Genomic DNA, 15,550 nt, shown 5'->3' with positions numbered 1-15,550 from the left:
CATAAAAGGAAACTATTTCAAAGCCATGCAAAAACATATGTAAATAGTTTGAGACCAATTTTATAATACAGTCCAGGATATCATCTAGGCATTTGATATTGTAATAACTAAATCTCTGTGGATATACCATATAGGGTATATCCCTTAAATCTAGTCTATAGTAAACAGTGTTCCAATAAGTTTTGGTGTTATTTAAGAATTAAGTATTAAGACAATTAGTATTTGGTAAAATAGTTTGAAACTCTTGGACAAAATTTTAGCAGAAATTTTTATTATAAGCTGCTGGTTATCTGCTCAACAAACTCACCTTCAACAAATGAATCATCTGGTATTTCTTTTTTTTTAATTTTTTTTTTTTTTTTTTTTTTTTTTTTATGGCTGTGTTGGGTCTTCGTTTCTGTGCAAGGGCTTTCTCTAGTTGTGGCAAGCGGGGGCCACTCTTCATCGCGGTGCGCGGGCCTCTCACCATCGCGGCCTCCCTTGTTGCGGAGCACAGGCTCCAGACGCGCAGGCTCAGTAATTGTGGCCCACGGGCCCAGCTGTTCCGCGGCATGTGGGATCATCCCAGACCAGGGCTTGAACCCGTGTTCCCTGCATTGGCAGGCAGATTCCCAACCACCACGCCACCAGGGAAGCCCCCATCTGGTATTTCTTGAAGACTATCATCAGTGAAATAAATTTTATCAGTGTTTCCAAGTATATCTGAATATTTGTCCTTATCAGACTCATTACTTTCTTTCATGCAGTCCAATGTACTGATGGTCTCTTTCAACGCTACAAACACAGAAAATATACATACTACATGTAATCCAGGCCATGGATCTAAATTTGGGGAAATAAAAATAAAACTGATGGACCCGGGACTTCCCTGATGGCGCAGTGGTTAAGAATCTGCCTGCCAATGCAGGGGATATGGGTTTGATTCCTGGGCCAGGAAGATCCCACATGCCACAGAGTAACTAAGCCCATGCACCATAACTACTCAGGCCCGCACACCTAGAGCCCGCACTCTGTAACAAGAGAAGCCACCACAATGAGAAGCCTGCACACCACAACGAAGAGTAGCCCCTGCTTGCCACAACTAGGGAAAGCCTGCACGCAGCAATGAAGACCCAATGCAGCCAAAGATAAAAATAAATAAATAAATAAATAAATTTATAAAAAAACAAAAAGCAAAAAACAACTGATGGACTCTTCTAGATTTGCACTGTCCCAAACGGCACGCACTAGCCATGTGTGGCCATTTAAATAAGTAGAGCAGTCCATTCTCCACTCCTACAGCTTTCTATAGCCCCTTATCTTTGTTCTTAAAATTATTTTGTTACAAGTCTCTGTTTTTTGTTTGTTTGTGGTTCTTGGTTTTTGGTGGGCTATTCCTCTATGAACAAAAGTATACCAAAGTTTCTCTAGTTATTCTTTTATGAGCTCACCATTTCAGTAAAAAATACCCTTCATTCTTCTTAACTGCTCTCAAATCCCAATCTTTCCTTTTCCACTTTCCTTCCCTACACCCTTGCTCCTCTCAGCTAACTTCACTCAATAGAGAGTCATCATAGTCTATCATGTTTAGCACAATAACATCAAACATTTGAACTAGAAAATCCATGACTGACCTCCCTTAATTTTTAAAAGAAAACTTCACATTTCTAAACTAGATTTCTAAAGAAGCATCTCTCAAGATTCATCAAAATAAAGTGATAATAAATTACTTTAATATTAGCTAATTTATGTAAAAGTATAATTTTATAGATTATTTTGTTCTATGATATAGTAATTAGTCATTGGTAAGAAGTTTCAAAAACATATCATGTGAGGAACAGTTGATGGGAAATTTGAGTCTAGAGAAAAGATGGCTTAATGGGAAAGAAATAAAACCTAAGAGTTCTCACATCTCTGGAGGGCTACTGACAGAAGAAAGAGTCCAAATGTTAAATATCGTTCAGGAACAGAATTATAAAGATTTCTACCAAATATGTGGAATAGTTGCCTAGTTCTATAGCTGTCCAGAGACAAACAGTGGAATGAGTGTACAATGCCATTAGCCTATCCTCAAAACCCACTGATTTGATTTTTAAATTAATATATAAAAATTAAGGAAACTCCATATCTAATGAACTAGGGAACTATTAAATCCCCATACTACAGAACTCATTCTCTGACCATGATAAAATACTGATAAAACTAGAAATAATCAACAAGGATAGGGCAATAATGAAATTCAAATTGCCTTGAAATTTAAAGTTTTCTTTTAAACAACTCTTATATCAAGGAGAAAATCAAAACACAACTGGAAATGTTTAGAAAATAACAAGATACTTTTGTCGTTCATAAGTGTGATGATTCAGTGTTCATGCAGTTGTGTGATATGCGCCTCCCTGAAACCTTGTTATGACACCAGCATATTACCCATCTGATGTAAAAAGAAAAAAATAACAACAATAACAAACCAGACTGTTATATAAACCAAAGTTTTACTACAATGAAAACTGATAGTCTTAAATATATTTATTTCCCAGCAAGAAAAAAATTAATAACTTAAACAAGAAGTTAGAAAAAATAGAAAATGGGCATAAGGGAACAATAGAAAGGACTTCATAAAGATAAAAACAGAAATTAATTTTTTAACTATAAAGAGAAACACTAAAGATAACTCTAAGAGTTAGTGCTTTAAAAGAGAGATAAATAAGACATTTGCTACATGTGGCTCTGGTGACCAGAGGGTAGGGCATTGCTTTGATGCATAGGTCATCTCCTTCAAAAGGCCACTCTTCTCCAAGGTCAAGAAACATAATCAACCTAACAAATACACAGAAATAAAAACAGAAAATTAGGCAAAATGAGGTAACAGAAGAATATGTTCCAAACAAAGGAAAAAGATAAAACCACAGAAGAAGGACAAAGTGAAGCACAGATGGGCAATCTACCTGAAGAAGAATTCAAGGTAATGATCACAAAGATGTTCAAAGAACTCAGGAGAAGACTGGATGAACAGAGTGAGAAGTTAGAAGTTTTTAACAGAGTTAGAAAATATACAGAAGAACCAAACAGAGTTAAAGAACACAATAAATGAAATGAAAAATACACTAGAAGGAATCAACAGTAGATTTGATGATACAGAGGAACAGATCAGCAAGCTGGAAGACAGTGTAGTAGAAATCACTGAAACAAAACAGAAAAAAGAAAATGGGGACAGTTTAAGAGACCTCTGAGACAACATCAAGTGTACTAACATTGCCATAGGGGTCCCAGAAGGAGACAAGAGAGAGAAAGGGGCAGAGAGCATACTGGAAGACATAATAGCTGAAAACTTCCCTAACCTGGGAAAGTAAACAAACATCCAGATACAGGAAATACAGAGTCCCAAACAGTACCAACCCAAAGAGGATCACACCAAGACACATTGCAATTAAAATGGCAAATTAAACATAAAGAGAGACTATTAAAAGTAGGAATGGAAAAGCAACAATTTACGCACAAAGGAACTCACATAAAGCAATCAGCTGACTTTTCAGCAGAAACTCTGCAGGTCAGAAGAGAATGGCCTTATTTAAAGCGATAAAATGGAAAAACCTACAACCAAGAATACTGTACCTGGCAAAGTTTTCATTCATATTTGACAGAAAGTTCAGAAGTTTTACAGACAAGCAAAAGTTAAAAGTGTTCAGCACCACCAAACCAGCTTTACAGGAAAAGTTAAAGGGACTTCTCTAAGCAAAAAAGAAAAGGCCACAACTAGATAATGAAAATTATGAAAGGAAAAAGTTCATTGGTAAAGGCAAATATACAGTAAAGGTAGTAAATCAACCACCTACAAAGTTAGTAGGAAGGTGAAATGACAAAAGTAGCAAAATCATCTATACGCACAATAAGTAGTTAAGGGATACACGAAATGAAAAGATGTAAGATATGATGTCAAAAACTGTTGAGGGGGTTGCAGGGTTGTTAAAATGCATTTGAACTTAAGAGATTGGCAACTTAAAATAATCACATATATTGATATATATATAGAGAGGGAGAGATTGCTATATATAAATCTCTTGGTAACCACAAACCAAAAATCTATAATAGATACACACACACACACACAAAGAAAGAAATCAAAATAAAACAATAAAGATAGTCATCAAATCACAAGAGAGCAAAAGAAGAAGGAACAAAAAAACCCTACCAAAACAGCTTCAAAACAATTAACAAAATGGCAATAAGTACTTACCTATCAATAATAACTTCACAATAATGTAAATGGACTAAATGCTCCAGTCAAAAGCCATAGAGTGGCTGAATGGAAACAAAAACAAGACCCATATATATGCTGTCTACAAGAGACTCACTTCAGATATAAAGACACACACAGAATGAAGGTGAGGGGATGAAAAAAGATATTCCATGCAAATGGAAATAAAAAGAAAGCCAGGGTAGCAATATTTATCAGACAAAATACACTTTAAAACAAAGATTAAAACAAGAGACAAAGAAGGACATTACATAATGATCAAGAGATCAAGCCAAGAAGATATAACAAATATATATATATACATACATATATATGTGTGTATATATATATATATATATATATACACACACACACACACACACACAATAGAAACATCTAAACACATAAAGCAAATATTGACAGACATAAAGGGAGAGACTGACAGTAACAATAATACTAGGGGGCTTTAACACCTACTTACATCAATGAACAGATCATCCAGACATAAAATCAATAAGGAAATAATGGCCTTAAATGACACATTAGACCAGTTGGACTTAATAGATACCTATAGGGCATTCATCTAAAAGCAGCAGAATACAAATTCTTTTCAGGTGCACATGGCACACTCTCCAGGATAGATCACACACTAGGCCACAAAACAAGTCTCAACATATTTAAGAGGACAGAAATTATATGAAGCACCTTTTCTGACTACAATGGTATAAAACCAGAAATCAATTACAGAAGAAAAATTGAAAAAATCCAAACATACGGAGACTAAACAACATCCTACTAAAAAACTAATGGGTCAGTGAAGAAATCAAAGAGGAAGCCAGAAAATACCTAGAGATAAATGAATGAAAACACAATAATCCAAAATCTATGGGACTCAGCAAAAGCCATTCTAAGATGAAAGTTTATAGCGATACAAGCCTACATCTGGAAACATGAAAAATCTCAAATATACAACCTAACCTTACATCTAAAGGAACTAGAAAAGAAGAACAAACAAAACCAAAAAATAGTAGAAGGAAAGAAATCATAAAGATCAGAGCAGAAATAAATGAAATGAATATTTTAAAAAAACAATTAAAAACATCAATAAACAAAGAGCTGCTTCTTTGAAAAGATAAACAAAATTGATAGATTTTTTAGCCAAACTTATCAAGAAAAAAAAAGAGAGAGGGCCCAAATCAATAAAATCAGAAATGAAAAAGAAGTTACAACTGATACCACAGAAATACAAAGGATCATGAATTTACTATGAACAATTATATGGACAATCTGGAAGAAATGTATACATTTCTAGCAATCTATAATCTTCCAAGACTGAATGAGGAAGAAATGGAAAATATGAACAGACTGATTACCAGTAACAAATTGAATCAGTAATTTCAAAAACTCCCAACAAACAAAAGTCCAGGACGAGAAGGCTTCACATGTGAATTCTATCAAACACTTAGGGAAGAGTTAACACCTAACACTACTCCAAAAAATTGAAGAGGAAGGAACTCTACTAAACTCATTCTACACAGCCACCATCACCCTGATAACAAAACCAGACAAAGACAGATTCAATGCGATTCCTATCAAAATACCAATGGTATTTTTCACAGAACTAGAACAAATAATTCTAAAATTTGTATGGAAATGCAAAAGACCCCCAAATATCTGAAACAATCTTGAGAAAGAAGAATAAAACTGGAAGTATCACACGTCCTGATTTCAAACTATACTACAAAGCTATAGTAATCAAAATAGTATGGTACTGGCACAAAAACAGACACATAGCTCAATGGAACAGAATAGAGAGTCCAGAAATGAATCCACACTTATATGGGCAATTAACCTATGACAAAAGAGGGAGAATATACAGTGGGGAAAAGACAGCCTCTTCAATAAATGGTGTTGGGAAAACTGGAAAGCTACATGCAAAAGAATCAAACTGGACTCCTCTCTCACACCATGCAAAAAAAAAAATTCAAAATGAATTAAATATATAAATGTAAGACCTGAAACCATAAAACCTCTAGAATAAAACATAGGCAGGATGTTCTTTGACATCAGTTTTTGTAATATTTTTTTCAACATGTCTCCTTAGGCAAGGGAAACAAAAGCAAAAATAAACAAATGGGACTAAATCAAACTAAAAAGTCTGCACAGTGAAGGAAACTATCAACAAAACGAAAAGGCCACCTACTAAATGGGAGATGATATTTGCAAATAATATATCTGATAAGGGGGTGAGTATCCAAAATACACAAAGAATTCATACGACTCAACATCAAAAAAATAAGCAAACATATTAAAGAATGGGCAGAGTATCTGAATACATATTTTTCCATGAAAGACATACAGATGGCCAACAGGCACATGACAATATGCTCAACATCACTAATCATCAGGGAAATGCAAATCAAAGCCACAATGAGATATCACCTCACACCTGTCAGAATGGCTATTATCAAAAAGACAACAAATAGTAAGTTTGGGCAAGGATGTGGAGAAAAGGGAAATCTTGTGCACTGTTGGTGGTAATGTAATTTGGTGCAGCCACTATGGAAAACAGTACGGAGGTTTCTCAAAAAACTAAAAATAGAACTACCATATGACCCAGCAATTCCACTCCTGAGCATATATCCAAAGAAAACAAAAACACTAATTAGAAAAGATATATGCATCCCAGTGTTCACTGCAGCACTATTTACAATATTCAAGATATGGAAGCAACCTAAGTGCTCTTAAATAGATGAATGGATAAAGTAGATGTGGTGTACATGTACATGGAATATTACTCAGCTATAAAAAAATAATAAAATCTTGCAATTTGCTGCAACATGGATGGACGTAGAGGGTATTATGCTAAATGAACTAAGTCATACAGAGACATACAAAACTGTATGATTTTACTTATGTGTGGAATCTAAAAAAAAAAAGAAATGAACAAAAATAATGAAACAGAAACAGATTTTTAGATACAGAGAACAAACAAGTGTTTGCCAGAGGAGAAAGGGGTGGGGAGAAGGAGGAAATAGGTGAGGGAGATTAAGAGGTACAAACTTCCAGTTATCAAAGAAATGAGTCATGGGTATAAAATGTACAGTGTGTGGAACATAGTCAATAACTATGTAGTATCTTTGTATGGTGACATATGGTAGTTAGACTCATCCGGATGATAAGATTGAAATGTTTAGAAATATCAAATCACTATGTTGTGTAACAGGAACTAACATTGTGTTGTAGGTCAATTATACTTTAAAAACAAACAAACTCATAGAAAAAGATATCAGATTTGTGGTTACCAGAGGTAGAGGGTGGAGGAGGAGGAATTGGATGAAGGTGGTTAAAAGGTACAAACTTCCAGCTGTAAGATAAATAAGTACTAGGGATGTGATGTGCATCATGATAAATATAATTAACACTACTGTATGTTATATATGAAAGTTGTTAAGAGAATAAATCCTAAGAGTTCTCATCACAAGAAAAAATTTTTTTCTATTTCTTTAATTTTTTGTCTATATGAGATGATGGATGTTCACTAAACTTACTGTGATCATCACTTAATGATGTATGTAAATTAAGTCACTATACTATACACCTTAAACTTATACAGTGCTGTATGTCAATTATATGTCTATAAAACTGGAGGAAAACAAGAATGAGGTAGCTTATATAATAAAACATGGAACAATATCTAAGATACACTGTTACTTTTTAAAGCAAGTTATGGGATATTATGGACATAGTAATCTAATTTTTAAATAATAATTTGGAATATACAAATGTTCACTGATGTAAAGGAAAAAAGCCTAAAAGAATATTTACCAAATATTAACAGGGGTTTTCCAGAGGGTATCATTACTAGAGGCTATACTTTGTATTTCGTACATTTCTGGTCATTAAAATTTTTGTAACATTTTAAATATTGCTATTAGTATATAATACAATTTTCTTATTTTGACTACAGGAAAAGATAACAACCTTATTTTTTCCCAACTTTCCCATCACAAATGCACAATTCTTAAATGAAAAAAAATAGTCAAATTTACCATAATTGGAAGTGCTCAAATATAGATGAAACAAACTTCTGTCACAGATACTACAAAGAAGATTAAGCACCCAGTATAGTGTTTGACTAAATGAATGAGTCCTGAGCTGTTGCTTTTTAACACTTTTACCATAAAGATCTTATCAATAAAATTGGAAAATTTCTGGGTGTCTCTCAAAGCCTTCATACAGTCTTTAACATTCACCATATTGTCTTCTGGAAGGAAAAGAGAGAGGGGTCACAAACAAGAATTTGTGGACAAGATAATATTAAAAATACAGTATCAAAATCAGCATACAACTTTTATATATTCTTGAAAACTTTATTTACAAGATACTTTGGATTCATTTTCATCCAGTATGCCTTGCAATAACCCTACAAGATTGTAGATACACTATCTGGTTCTGCCTGCAAAAAAACTAAAATACCAAGAAACTTTTAAAGTCCAATAACTTCACTCTGCCCAAAGTGACAAAGCTAGGATTTCTATTCACAGGTCCTGAATTCCCAAACTATTCTTCAGTCACTAAATCAAGATATAACTGAGGAGAGAGGATTCCAACATGCCCCCACAAAATTTCAACCTGCTTGTTAAACTTATTCTCGTAACTGCAAAAGAGGAAAACTCCATTTCAAAGATAATGTTCAAAGTAACAAGCAAATACCTATAGATATTTGCTGAAAAAAGGAATTGCATTTACTTGAACAAAGACCTTGCACACTTTCTTTATAAGTACTCCTACCAAAACAAAATGAGACAGAAAACCTGATAGAAATATTTAAATGCTTACCAGAAACAAAATCTGATTGAAGAATTTTCTCTACCTCTTCTTTAGGTGACTTAATCCCAATATCTCTTAGAAAGCCTTCCAAGTCCTTCCCAGGTATCATGTCACCTTCAGGCAAATCAACAGCTAAGACAATCTCCCGTAACTCTAGAAATAGAAAGAAGTTATTTAGTAATTGATCTAACCTCTGATTTTAAGAGCAGTAGCCATCACTAAAGGCTTTTGTCAGTGGCAGCCTTATTCCTGAATTGAGGAATAAGAAATCTCAGTGAATAATCCAGCCCTCAGGAAATTCTATGTCCAGCAGTACAATATGCAAAGAGTTCTTGGTCTATCATGTTCCTCTGGTGCTAATATAAAATTAGCACAACCTAAGCGCGCCTCGAGCGGGGGAGCGGTGCTGCCTGTGGAGATCCGCGGAGGCCGACCGGATTCGTTGGCTGCCGTCCCCGCTGCCGTGCACTGGGTTAAAAACTACATCTAACGCCAACCATGAAAGATCCAAGTCACAGCAGTACTAGCCCAAGCATCATGAGTGAAGATGTGATTATTAACGGTCATTCTCATGAAGATGACAATCCATTTGCAGAGTACATGTGGATGGAAAATGAAGATGAATTCAACAGGCAAATAGAAGAGGAGTTATGGGAAGAATTTATTGAACGCTGTTTCCAAGAAATGCTGGAATAAACCACATGAGTGGTTTATTCCAGCTCGAGATCTCCCACAAACTGTGGACCAAATCCAAGACCAATTTAATGACCTTGTTATCAGTGATGGCTCTTTCCTGGAAGATCTTGTGGTCAAGAGCAATCTGAATCCAAATGCAAAGGAGTTTGTTCCTGGGGTGAAGTACTAAAATATTTGAGTAGATGGGGCTCTCTTTTGGTGGATGTAGCGCAATTTCCACACTGTGAAGGCAGTATTAGAAGACTTAATTGTAAAAGCTCTCTCTTGTCACTGTGTTACACTTATGCATTGCCAAAGTTTTGTTAGTCTTGCATGCTTAATAAAAGTGCTGAGACTGTTATTAGGTAAAAAGCTGTCAAACATTTACCGAAAATAGAATTGGCCCATGGCTTGATGTGAAGACAGTGAGGAAAGAAGCACTAGTCAAGTTGTGTCAAAGCACCAAATTAAATGACCTCTAAATCTTAGTGAATTGTCCTTTTTGAGACTAAACTGTTCTCTTAGGGTTAACTAATACTTGTTAATGTCTAAACTCTTTTTAAATGAGTAAATTTAAATTAAGTTCTAGTTGTTAAGTGAATTTCTCAGTTCAGACTTAAATTTGCATTTGTCCCCTTCAAAAAGAATCTCCTTTTTCTGAAGAAGGCTTGTTAGTTAATTTGAAATAATTCATTATAGACAAGTATGTCTTTGGTTACTGAGGTTACAAGGTAGTGAACCTAAGTCCTGGCTTTTATGGTATGTTATCATGTAAGAAATATTGAATTCTCCTAATGTTATATTGAGAAAGTATGTGATTTGCGAATTGCATCCTCTTCTAAGGAGTCATTGCATCATAGCTATACCTGTCTGTGTAAAGTCTAACATTTGACCAACCCATAATCCAACTGAACAAAGAAATTGCAACATATGATTTGAGTGCTGCTTTTCCTTGCTTTGTTAACCATCACTACAATAGTCTGCAGCACAACTTTTCTTTTAACAAAGCTAGAACAGTTTTGGCTCCTTAAACTTCTTATTTGGGTAGGTTAAGCTGCCATACGTGTTCAGTGTGAATAGTGTTTAAGTTGAAAATATGGTAAAAAAAAATTATATATTTTTAAAAATATTTAAAAAATAATAATAGAACTAAAAAAAATAAAATAAAATTAGCACAACCAAAATGATTCATATAGCTGAATTTTCCACTGCAATTACATAGAGTAGTTATTTTACCATGGAGCTCTAATAGTAGCGAGCAAAATTAACTTTCTTTATTGAGGTGAAATAAATTTCAGAATCATGAGAAATATAAAATATGAAACACAAGTATCACAAGGACTCATTCACCTTTTCTTTTCAATTCTACCAAGACTCAATTATACCCTAGCAACTGGAATTCTGCTGCATGTCCAGCCCTTTCAAAGGAGGTGTTAAGTCAGATAGACCTGCATTCAAACCCTGACTCTGGGATTTGTGACCTGGAACTGTGTGACCTTGAGCAAATTTTTACTACTTAATCCCTCTATAAAGCTCAGTTTTCTTATATATATAATGAGATTATAATAATACCTACCTCACAAGGTTGATGTGGAGATTAATATGATAATGTACTGAAAAACACTTAAAACAGTGTTAGACATATACTAAGGGCTTAATAAATGTCATATTATTAATAGCGATAAAATAATAATTGTTGTTATTATTATTATTAAACCCAACAGGAACTAGCTACAAATAGTAATCACAGCGTCTTAGTTCCTTAGATCCTGCCTCACTTCCTGTCCCCCTAACATCATTGGGAGGCAGCTGCAAATGGCAATCTGAGCTTTGCCAGCACCTGAAAACCTGTATCAGCTCTGCTTCTTTGTCTTAACTAAAACTTGGTTTCCTTTAAAATACTGTTTCCTTGCACAACCATCTTGAGTAGAGTCTGTTCATCCTCCCATGCTCCACATATCATAGGACCAGGAAGCAGAGCAACATTCTCCTAGTTTTCTGCTGCTGTTGTCAGCCTATTTTAGTTCCAACTTCAATCAAACTTTATCTCTCCCCTTTGAGGCTCAAGCCTGATATTCAACTATGCCACCCTCCTGACACCATCCTCTATTACTTTCTGATCACTCCTTCCCATTCTCTAAGGACTTTGGCATGTTGATCATAATCCTCCCTCAACCCCATATCCCATTATCATCCCATGACATTAAGGATGATCCTAACCTCAGAGCACCTTGACCTCTTAACTTTCACTAGCCTTCACTTCTTTTCCAAAGTCATCCACACCAATGGCTATCCTTAATCCTCATCATTACCTAGCATTGCCTGCCCTACCCCTAATACCTTAAACTACAAGATCAGACACTGACCATAATCCTTTAAGACTGTATGTGCCTTTGCTGAAGGGAAGCACAGAACTTCGCACACTATGCCTCCTCTCCAGGCCCCTCCAACTTCTCCAGCAGATAGTCTAGGCACAGTGAACTAGCCTGATCAGTTAGTAATGGAGGAAACATTCTGAACATCCTCAGGCCTGCTATGTTAACTCGTCTCTTCTCAGGTAGCCCTTCTTTACTCTTCCCTGTAGTTATTGGCCTTACATTGTGCTGGCTGGCAGATTCCAATGCCATCCCCCTAATCCCTGTGACCATCCCCCAGATTCAGGTACCTAACCTATATCTATCTGTTCTCCTTTCTCAATGGTTTAATTTCAATTTTTTTTTCTTCCTTCACATAGAAAGTTACTTGTCCTGAATACCAGTCTTTCTGAGCCCTGCTCTCTGATTTCAAAATTAACGACCATTTGCTAAGCAGATAATACATACCTAATAACTAGGTTATACGCTTTACATGTGTTTTTGCAGTTGATCCTGACAACTCTATGAGAAACATGATGTTATTAGTGTCCTTGTTTTAAAGATGAAGAAATCAGAAAGGCCTAGAGTGAGCAGCCAGCTAATAAGTCAAAGAACCACAAACCCATCTCTATCATACTCCATAGCCCATGTTCTTTTCTACTGCTATGCATTGTTTCCTATAGCTTAGCTAATCTAATTAACTACTATGCTATGTTGATGCTAATTATGTTATGACCCAGGTAAAATATTTATATGTAAACAACAAAATATTAAACACATTTCTTAACCTAAAAGAGAAACTCTTATGGTAGTAATTTCATATGCCAGGGCAGACTGAGTATTGAAAATCTGTAAAGTATTTGTCTCCTTCTTTGCCCACAGAAATGACTCTGCATTTGTTTCCCTAACATTTGTCTGTGTTGTCATTCTTTTCCAGAGAGTGCTCACTGACCAAATAGTCATTTGAATGGTTATTCAAAATTACCAGTGGTGTTAAGTTTTTTTTTTTTTTTTTTTTTTGGTGTTAAGTTTTAAACATATTTTCCAAACAAGAAAGTACACAAATTCCACAAGTACTATCTTCATTGGTTTCAGTCCTACTTTTTAAAGTTTTAAACAAAACTGGAAGTCAAATAATAGAAAACCTGTGCCACCAAACTGCACGTGGTCTCTCCGGTATTTAACAAAAACTAAAGAAAGGAACATGTGGAATGTCTATTAAAGAAGCAAGGGACTTCCCGGTGGTCCAGTGGTAAAGAATCCGCTTTCCAATGCAGGGGATGTGGGTTCGATCCCTGGTCAGGGAATTAAGATCCCACATGCCCTGGGGCAACTAAGCCGGTGCACCACAACTACTGAGCTCGTGTGCCTCAGCTAAAGAGCCCACGTGCCGCAAACTACAGAGCCCACGCCCTCTGGAGCCTGCACCACAACTAGAGAAGAGAAAACCCGCATGCCACACCTAGAGAGAAGCCCACGCGCCACAACGAAGATCCCGCATGACACAATGAAGACCCGACACAGCCAAAAAAATAAATAAATAAATATTAAAGAATCAAAATATTTATGAGAAGTTGTATAATATAGAAGCCTATACACAGGATGGAGTCCTAAGTCTGAGGCTTAAGATGATATACAGAATATTCATATCTGGAAAAACTTTAAAGCCAGTAGTTGACTTTACATAACGCCCCAGAAACAAAAAAAGGATTAAAAATAGCTTTAAACAGACCCCTTTCTAGAAAGAGCCTTTTTTCTTTCATTATGAAAGCTGCCAACTTTTAATCAAAACCAAGTTTTGCCTACCTATAAACAGATCAATGCCAACATATTAACCAGAAATTAGCAGAATCAGAAAAGGTAAAAAACAAAACAAAACAAAAAGGCATCCCTTCAATAAAAGTAAATTTAACAGTCACAAGTAATCCAATACTTACCTTCTAACCTGGAGGCATCATGCATATCCTTTACCACTTTTGCAAATTCTTCAATTTGTACTTTGTCACCTTCTGCAAGAAAAACATTTAAGATAAATCAGCCTCACTGAAGCAAAAGTTGGATCCAATAAAGCAATCTTTGCAAATGTGAATTATTTGATGTACTCATAAGAATTATATTTCCTTTGCATATTGTTGAGTGACCAAAAGATTAATTTTATGGAATGAATAAATCTTAAGGTTACAGAAGTCAGGCTGAGTTTTTCATTTCCATTAGTCAAGAGAAACTATGCAATCCATATCCTGAGAAATAAAACTAAGAGACAAATCTCAGTTTAAGTTTAGCCTTTCAAATGTTTGAAGATAAAAATACCAGATTAAAAACTTTTTCCAATGTCAGATGTTTCTATAGTTATAATTTCTGACTGATGCTTACACCCATTTCTTACACAAGAACACATAAGTACTAGATTACAAAGTCAAAGTGACAAACATAGGAGACAGAGGCAGCTTTGTTTTCTGAGTCTGGAACAGGGAAAATTAATCCAAGGATTTAGAATTGCTATAGTTTATGATCATAGACTAGAATACAGCATAGTCAGCAAAGTGTATAACCAGCAGATAAGAGCCTGCCTAGGGTTTAAATATATAGCTACAGTGACCAAAAGGTATATGAAAAGGTGTTTAACATCACTAGTCATCAGGGAAGTGCAAATCAAAACCACAGTGAGATATCATCTCACATCTGTTATCAACAAGAGGTAACAAATGTTAGTGAGGATATGGAGGAAAGGAACCCTTATACACTGTTGATGGGAATGTAAACTGGTACAGTCATTATTTTTAAAGTATGGTGGTTGCTCAAAAAATTAAAAATAGAACTAACATATGATCCAACAGTCTCACTTTTTAAAATTATATATACATGATGGAATATTATTTAGCCATAAAAAAGAAAGAAATTCTGCCATTTGTGACAACATGGATAAGCCTGAAGGGCATTATGCATTTCATTACATGAAATAAGCCAGACAGAGAAAGACAAATACTGTAGGGTATCACTTATATGTGGAATTTAAAAAATAAAAAAAGCCAGTTTCACAGAATCATAGAAGAGATGGGGGGGAGGGGAAATGTAGGTCAAAGGGCACAATCTTTCAGTTATAAGAATAATAAGTTCAAAAAAAGAAAAAGAACAATAAGTTCAGAGAATCTAATATACAGCATGTGATTATAGTTAAAAATATGGCAATCTGGTAATTTATACTTGAAAGTTGTTGAGAGTAGATCTTAAGCATTCTCACCACTCTCACACACACAAAAAATTAACTATGTGAGGTGATGGTGTAAATGTGTTCATTATCTTGATCTTGGTAATCATTCCACTATATCTTTCAATCATAATATTTATATACAATTATATTTGTCAATTATATTTGTCAATTATTTGTCAATTATATTTGTCAATTATTACTCAATAAAATTGGAAATATACATACACACATATAGCTACAATTAATAATTTCTTATCTTCTATC

At 34.9% G+C, this 15,550-nt stretch overlaps 1 protein-coding gene, 1 non-coding gene and 1 pseudogene across 2 annotated transcripts in view; 2 read left to right on the top strand and 1 right to left on the bottom strand.

Annotated features, from left to right (window-relative positions):
* EFCAB13 (EF-hand calcium binding domain 13) overlaps positions 1-15,550 on the bottom strand; it is a 135,338-nt gene that overhangs the window by 11,494 nt on the left and 108,294 nt on the right. The window contains 3 exon segments of the mRNA XM_061176943.1: positions 8,408-8,480; positions 9,056-9,199; positions 14,013-14,084. Coding sequence (XP_061032926.1) covers positions 8,408-8,480; positions 9,056-9,199; positions 14,013-14,084 — 289 coding nt within the window.
* On the top strand, positions 2,313-2,416 carry LOC133081009 (small nucleolar RNA U13). The gene has a single exon (XR_009698685.1). It is a non-coding gene; the product is annotated as a small nucleolar RNA U13 (small nucleolar RNA).
* LOC133080259 (polyadenylate-binding protein-interacting protein 2-like) lies at positions 9,545-10,067 on the top strand (annotated as a pseudogene).

Source organism: Eubalaena glacialis, chromosome 19 (genome assembly GCF_028564815.1).
Source record: "Eubalaena glacialis isolate mEubGla1 chromosome 19, mEubGla1.1.hap2.+ XY, whole genome shotgun sequence".
NCBI lineage: Eukaryota > Metazoa > Chordata > Mammalia > Artiodactyla > Balaenidae > Eubalaena > Eubalaena glacialis.
This window is presented reverse-complemented; position numbering and strand designations above follow the sequence as displayed.